The sequence below is a fragment of the Physeter macrocephalus genome, chromosome 5, assembly GCF_002837175.3.
Source record: "Physeter macrocephalus isolate SW-GA chromosome 5, ASM283717v5, whole genome shotgun sequence".
NCBI classification, from domain to species: domain Eukaryota; kingdom Metazoa; phylum Chordata; class Mammalia; order Artiodactyla; family Physeteridae; genus Physeter; species Physeter macrocephalus.
Genome location: NC_041218.1, coordinates 15,370,831 through 15,379,264, shown reverse-complemented (window position 1 = coordinate 15,379,264; position 8,434 = coordinate 15,370,831). Strand labels below are relative to the sequence as shown.

The 8,434-nt window shown below is 41.9% G+C and overlaps 1 protein-coding gene across 1 annotated transcript in view; it reads right to left on the bottom strand.

Annotated features, from left to right (window-relative positions):
• SVOPL (SVOP like) overlaps nucleotides 1-8,434 on the bottom strand; it is a 79,682-nt gene that overhangs the window by 58,542 nt on the left and 12,706 nt on the right. Inside the window, 2 exon segments of the mRNA XM_024128910.1 lie at nucleotides 5,585-5,713; nucleotides 6,771-6,896. Of these exon segments, the coding sequence (XP_023984678.1) occupies nucleotides 5,585-5,713; nucleotides 6,771-6,896 (255 nt within the window).

Genomic DNA, 8,434 nt, shown 5'->3' with positions numbered 1-8,434 from the left:
GTTCGATCCCTGGTCGGGGAAATTACGATCCTGCAAGCTGCAGGGTGCAGCCAAAAAAAAAAAACAAAAGAGAGAGGTAACTGAGCTAAAATGAGGTCATTAGGATGGACTGTAATCCAATTATGACTGATGTTCTTATGAAAAGAGGAGATTAAAACACAGACACACACAGAGGGAAGATGATGTGAAGACAGAGGGAGAAGATGGACATCTAAAAGGCAAGGGAAGGGACCTCAGAAGAAATCAGCTCTGCAACACCTTGACCTTGGATTTCTAGCCTCCAGAATTGGGAGAAAATTAATCTCTGTTGTTCAAGCCACCCAGTGTGTGCTAGTTTGTTACGGCAGCCCAAGTGAACTAACACACAGTGGCAGAGGGGAGGGAGGGAGGGGATGAGGGATGGGGGATAGGAGGTGGAGAAGGAGGGTGCAGAGGGAGGGAAAAGGAGGAGGAAAAAAGGAAAGAGGAGGGAAGTAACCTCCGTGCTCTTCAGTCCTGGAAGAACTACTGGGTTCAAAGTAAAAAATACGCATCAAAAATGGTTGGAATTGGACCCTCAGGATCATTCAACTGTCCGTGGTTTTGAGTTAATTGTCTCTGCTAAGATTTTTTTCTCTCTCTGCAACCAATTTTATTTTCTATATATTGACAATCAAAATTTCATAGCCACTTAAAGACTATGTGCCAGTCTCTTCAAAGCATAATCACTTCCTTCATTTAATCATTGTTGCCTAGCAACGAATTAGTCTTCCCACCATGCTTTGCAAGATAAGATGTAATTGTCAGTATCTTGGTAGGAAGGTGGGAGTTATCTGATACTGCCTACTAGTAGGGTCCTGTCCTCTGAACCACAAGAGCTTATTTCCAAACTCCAGAAAATAAATTAGAATAACAGAATCATCCTCAATTCTTTGGAAGAAAGCTTGAGTTTCTTTCTTTTTTTTTTTTGGCCACACCACACAGCATGCGGGATCTTAGTTCCCCAGTCAGGGATTGAACCCGTGCCCCCTGCAGTGGAAGCACAGAATCCTAACCACTGGACTGCCAGGGAGCTTCCCAAAAGTTTGAGTTTCTTATTTCCCAATTAGGTTTTGAGGCATGTGTAATAATTAGGGGAAACACTCCACAAAGCAAAGTGAGAATACCTCACCAAACTACAATTGTGAATGTGGGGAAGTTTGGGACATTTAATCCTCATTTTTGCATTATTATTGAGCACACTCTATCTCACACTTAACACGTCCAGCAGCAGGCCAGGTGGCCGTGGGATTACAATGTTTTTGTCATCAGTGATGTCCTGGGAAACCAGTCAGAAACACCCAGAAAAGCCTACCTCTCACTTGTGTGTAGGACACTGAAGAACTGTACATTTGGATATCACCTGGCCTGCTGTTGCCACACAATCCCTGAGAGAGTCAGATTTGGGGAGGCGGGTGGGAAGAGCTGTTGCTGCTCTGGACCCGGCTCAGGCATGGCGCAAGGGCTGGGACAAGAAGAGACTCTGCCATAAAGTGGTGCAGCCGCTATGGAAAACAGTATGGCTCTTCCTCAGAAGATTAAAAATAGAACTGCTGTATGATCCAGCAATCCCACCTCTGGGTAAATATCCAAAGGAAATGAAAATAGGATCTCAAAGAGATCTTCACTCCCACTTCACTTCAAAGTTGTTCTAGAAAAATAGGACTGAGAAAATAGCTTGGAAGATTCTGAAAAAGAACTTTTACAAGGGGTAAGTACCTTACTAAATGTGAAAATTGTATTATAAAATACTATAATTAAGGGTGCTATATTAGACCAACAATTAACCTGTATCCTTTTCCCCAAAATATAAAATTCTCTATTTATTATATAATAAATCTCATATATATTTGAATCTACAAACCGATCAATTAGAACATAATATTCAACAATAGATTCAAATATATAGGGGATGGATTATTCAATAAAAATACATAAGTGCAACTGGTTAGCTATTTGGATATGACAAAGCTAGATCTGTACCATGCTTCTTATATCCAATTAAACCGACATAGATCCAACATTTACATATTAAATGTGAACCCAAATTAACCCGACAAAAAGGAGAGGGATATAAGAATGCGGTTGTAAAAATTAAGTTCGACACTAATAAAAAAGTCATAAAAACATTAATAAATCTAAATAGATACTGACTTTAAAATAATGTCTAATTCAGGGCAACTTATGAACAATATGAAATTAAAATACCAGGCAAAAATGATTTGGAAGATGAGATGGGCAAATCAGAATGAACATGTTTAAGGTTCTTGTATTGTTCAGAAGGCAGATAAAGATACCAAATGACATTACCTATTGTAGGTGCACATTTTCACTATTTAAGGGCTGTAATAAAAGAAATAGAATGTGTAAATTCCAAACCAGTAGAAGGAAATATGGGGGTAGGGGTTGGCGAGTGGAGCAAACTGAATCAATCTAACAGAAGGAGAAAGGAGAAAGAAAGCAGAAAAGGAAAGACCCAGTTAAGAAGAAATAGAAAATGAACGACAGAGGTAAGTGCAAGTATGTCAGTAATCACAATAGATACAAACGGATCAAACTCATTATTAAAAGATACAGACTCTCAGATTGAATGAAAAACAAGATCAGCTATTTACTTATAAGAAATATGTTTAGGGCTTCCCTGGTGGCGCAGTGGTTGAGAGTTCGCCTGCCGATGCAGGGGACACAGGTTTGTGCCCCGGTCTGGGAAGATCCCACATGCCGCGGAGCAGCTAGGCCCATGAGCCATGGCCTCTGAGCCTGTGCGTCCGGAGCCTGTGCTCCGCAATGGGAGAGGCCACCACAGTGAGAGGCCCGTGTACCGCAAAAAAAAAAAAAAAAAAAGAAAGAAAGAAAGAAAGAAATATGTTTAAAGCAAAGCAACATAAACAAGCTAAAATGAAGAGCTAGAAAATGTACACCAGGAAAACATTAACCCAAACTAGTTCTGACATATTAGCATGAAAGAAAATAAACTTTAAGGCCCAAAGCATTATAAAGAAATACTTCAGGTAGTCAGATCAATCCACACACTGAATAAGTCAATCTTATGCCAGGATGCAGCAAGATAGCCTCAAACTATATGGAGTAAACTGTCAGGCCTATAAGGAGAAACTAACAAAACCATCGTCTTATTGAAAAACTGTTAGCTGAACCTGGCAAAATCTAGAACAGGCATCAGATATTTACATGGCACAATTATATTGAATATAACAATATATATGCTCAATGAGAACACATGTTCTTCTTAAGCACACATGGAATATTAATAAAAAGTCACTATGTAGAGAACAAAAGAAGTCTCAATAAATTCCAAATAACTGATAACATGCTCTGGTCAAAATGCAATTAAATTAGAAACAAAGAATTTAAAAAATCATTAACAAATAAGTCATTGGTTAAAGAGAAACTCATAGCAGTTACAAAATAGAAATAAAAATAAAATTACTCTGTAACAAAACTTGCTGAATGCAACTAAATGGTTTATGAAAAATCAAAAAGACTGAAAATAAATGAGCTAAATACTGAACTCAAGAAGCTAGAAGAACATAAAAAGCCAAAGAAGTAAACAAAATAAGGAGTAGAAATTAATGAGACCACCAAAAAAAACCAATAAAGAGAAAAACAACAAAAAGAAAACAGCCCTCATTCTTTGAAGTTTAATAAAACAGAAAAACCTCTAGTAAGAGGACCACAGAAAAAAGAAGGCACAAATAAACAATACTAAAAGTGAAAAAGAAGACATGCACAGTAGATATTGGAAACAAAAGGGAACACTGGGAATAATTTTATACCAATAAATTGGAAAGCCCAGATGAACTGGGCAATTTTCTAAAATATATATTACCAAAATTGACTCAATCAAGAGTATTAAACTAAGTAGGCATTAACATTTACACAAACTGAATGATAGTTTTAAAACTCCTCTTTCTGATACACCCCAATTGTTCTGTTACCACTCACCTTAAAATAAATATTAGGGATAAACTACTTTACAGATAAGTTTTACCAAACATTCCAAGAGGTTAATTCCTATCTCACATAAACTGTCTTGGAGATGGCAGGACAGTGCTGGAAAGCTCTACCAGGAGCCTGTGACTGACCCGCCTGCAGATGGGTGAAGTGGGTGGTCTGCGCTGGCGTGAGAAATGATTGCAGAGTGACCTTGACAGTCCTGGAACCAACAGAATTTAAATGCCAAATTTTATTTTTAAAAATCATTTAATAAGGTTTATACGTTTGATATCAATAAGACAAGGCCAATACAAGGAAAATAAACTTATAAAACAATCTCTCCCCTATAAACAGTGGGGCTAAATCATGTGACTAGCTCTGCAAGGTGTTATTATTTCCATTTCATTGATGAGAAAAGTGATGGTAGGCAGTCAGAATGGCCATCATTAAAAAGTCTACAAATAATAAATGCTGGAGAGGGTGTGGACAAAAGGGAACCCTCTTATACTGTTGATGGGAATGTAAATTGATGCAGCCACTACGGAGAATAGTATGGAGGTTCCTCAAAAAACTAAAAATAGGGCTTCCCTGGTGGCGCGGTGGTTGGGAGTCCACCTGCCGATGCAGGGGACATGGGTTCGTGCCCCGGTCCGGGAAGATCCCACATGCCGCAGAGCGGCTGGGCCCGTGAGCCATGGCCGCTGAGCCTGCACGTCCGGAGCCTGTGCTCCGCAACGGGAGAGGCCACAGCAGTGAGAGGCCCGCGAACCACACACACACAAAAAAACTAACTAAAAATAGAGTTGCCATATAATCCAACAATCCCACTCCTAGGCATATATCCAGACAAAACTATAATTCAAAAATGTACATGCACCCCAGTGTTCATTGCAGCACTATTCACAATTGCCAAGACATGGAAACAACCTAAATGTCCATCAACAGATGAATGGATAAAGAAGATGTGGTATATATATACAATGGATTACTACTCAGCCATTAAAAAGAATGAAATAATGCATTTGCAGCAACATGGATGGGCCTAGAGCTTATCATACTAAGTGAAGTCAGACAGAGAAAGACATATATCATATGATATCACTTATATGTGGAACCTAAACTATGACACGAATGAACTTATCTATGAAAAAAATCGAACTCACAAATATAGAGAACAGACTTGTGGTTGCCAAGCATGGGGGGTGGGGCCGGGGAAGGGAAGGACTGGGAGTGTGGGATTAGCAGAGGCAAACTATTATATACAGGATGGGTAAACAACAAGGTCCTACTGTATAGCGCAGGGAACTATACTCAATATCCTGTGATAAACCATAATGGAAAAGAATATGAAAAAGAATATATATATATGTATAACTGAGTCACTTTGCTGTACAGCACAAATTAAACACAACATTGTAAGTCAACTGTACTTCGATAAAATTTTTTTTTTAAGTGGTAGTAGGTAGCAGCGCTACCTGGCTCACGGTGGAGCTGGATTTAGTGTCAGTTGCCTCTGCTCTTTTCTGCATTGGAGGGGTCGCTTGCCCTTCCCTCTAGCCTTCCACCACTAAGGGGATTTCTGGCGACCCCTGGATGGGGGAGAAGAACTCACCAGGATGGGCTCCACCAGCTTCCCCTCCGGCATGACTGAGCGGTTCATCTTGGCGATGCGCTCCAGTGTACCCAGGGCAGCCCGAGTGTTCCTGGTAGAGACATTGAACCGAGCAGATTCAGGAATAAACTGGGCACAGATGACAAAGAACACTAGAGTTGCAAATGCTGTGGACCCCAGAGGTACCACTATCACGGTTCCATATACTACACTGTCCCAGTTTCCCGAGATGGGAAAGGATGTAGCAAGCTTTACAGCAAACATATAGCAGGTGTCCTCTTGCAATCCTAGCAGAACAAAAAGTTGCCTTCTCCTTATCGTTGTCCCATCTCGGACGACAGTGGACTGATACTGAGCTTCACACCAGTTTGACCCAACCTACTTAACACAACGAAATTCTTACATCCAATGTGTAAACAGCCGCTGCCCGGGGTCCCTGGTGCCTCTCCACTCCTCCGTCACCCAGCCACTCCCCCAGGAATCCCAGGACCTCCCACAGTGCAAGAACCTAAAGGGTGACCATGGCAGGGCCTCCAGCACCCACGAGTGGAGGAACCATCCTGACTGTAGAGGCCTACAACCCACTGATTCCGGCATATTTTGAACACCACACTCAGAAAACAGCATAGCCCTCCACTGATGCTGGGACATCGGACCTCCACGCAATGAAGGCCAGTGGGGTCTTCCTCAGCAAAGCATCTTCCCCAGCAGCATCCTCTTCACCATTCCCCAGCCAGGGGGCAGTTCAGGTCGTCCTCAATCACCCACTGGGATTAATCTGCTCATTTCTAACTGCTTTTCTGACCTTTTCTGTCTTCCCTCCTACAGCCTCCACACAGCCATGTACCAGCTTCCCAGTACCTAACCCCTTCCACATCCCCAGTGCCCCTGGTCCTCAAGGCCCTTTGTAATCCGCACACAGGCCTGTCTTTCCAGCCGGCCTCCCACCAGCGCCCCACACTCCAGCCATTCCAGCCTGCCTGCTCTCCCCCAAACATATTCTGCATTCACACCTTCCTGACTGGGCTTGTGCATTAACTCTGCCAAAAGACCCTTTCCACGTGAGCCGACTGAGACAGATACTTAAATAAGGAGAGAGGCGGACATGAGAAAGATATCTATGGGGCAACAAGGCCACTGGGCCAGCTGGAGGGGAGGCCAAGAGGGAGCCCATGAGCTCGGTTACCATGAAGGCCATGATGAGGACGATGCGAGGGATGGAGGTGATGCGGATAAGCCAGCGCCACCCGATGGTGGGGATGGCCGCGGAAGCCAGGCCAATGATGAGCAGGGAGCCGGCTGGCCAGAGAACCTGGGGGAGAGAGGGAAGCTTAAAGTCCTCCTGTTCATGCTCCACACCCGCCTCCAGAAGCCACCCTGTTCTGCATTGTGATCGTAAGTGGGCAAGACGGAAGGAATTCCCTGGCGGTCAATTGGTTAGGACTCTGTGCTCTCACTGCCAAGGGTGCAGGTTCAATCCCTGATTGGGGAGCTAAGATCCCACAAGCTGTGCCCCCAAAAAGAAAAAGAAAAGAAAGAAAGAACGAAAGAAGGTGAGATGGGAGAGAGGCTTTGGTTGAGGAGAAAGCAGCACCACCTCCAGGACCTGGATGAACTGGGGACGTTACTTCACTTCTCCATGACTCTGTTTGCTTGTCTATAACTGGAAGACTCAGCAAGACGGGGTCAGCAATGTCACCAAAGTTTTAAAAATATGGGACCCAAGACATTGACTTTTTTCTCTTGAATAAATAATACATTCACTGGTTCATAACTCAAGGTACAAAGGAGAGCACTGTGAACAGACCCTCCTCTACTCCCAGTTTCCTGCCATCCAGTTCCTCTTCTCCGAAGAAACCAGTTTCTTATATCCTTCCAAAGCTGTTTGAAACATACACAAGCTAATAAGGATATTGGTTCTTTGTTCACAAATGGTAACATAGTAAAAATATTTCTCAACACTGCTTTTTTGTACTGAAAAATTTATCTTGAGATCATTTTATATCAACAAAGAACATGAGAGCCACCTATGACCAGGCCCCATGAGTTTGGAACTAGAACAATTCTGAGTGTTATACTGAGCATTATTTTCCCATCAGAAGATGAGAAGTAGATGATAACTCCATTCCACCTCACAGAGATGGACAGAAGATAATATTTAAAAAGACCCTTTGACCTTATCTTTGATAAAGGAGGCAAGAATATACAGTGGAGAAAGGACAGCCTCTTCAATAAGTGGTGCTGGGAAAACTGGACAGGTACATGTAAAAGTATGAAATTAGAACACTCCCTAACACCACACACAAAAATAAACTCAAAATGGGTGAAAGACCTAAATGTAAGGCCAGACACTATCAAACTCTTAGAGGAAAACATAGGCAGAACACTCTATGACATAAATCACAGCAAGATCCTTTTTGACCCATCTCCTAGAGAAATGGAAATAAAAACAAAAATAAACAAATGGGACCTAATGAAACTTAAAAGCTTTTGCACAGCAAAGGATACCATAAACAAGACCAAAAGACAACCCTCAGAATGGGAGAAAATATTTGCAAACGAAGCAACTGACAAAGGACTAATATCCAAAATTTATAAGCAACTCATGCAGCTCAATAACAAAAAAACAAACAACCCAATCCAAAAATGGGCAGAAGAACTAAATAGACATTTCTCCAAAGAAGATATACAGATCGCCAACAAACACATGAAAGAATGCTCAACATCATTAATCATTAGAGAAATGCAAATCAAAACGACAATGAGATATCATCTCACACCGGTCAGATTGGCCATCATCAAAAACTCTAGAAACAATAAATGCTGGAGAGGGTGTGGAGAAAAGGGAAC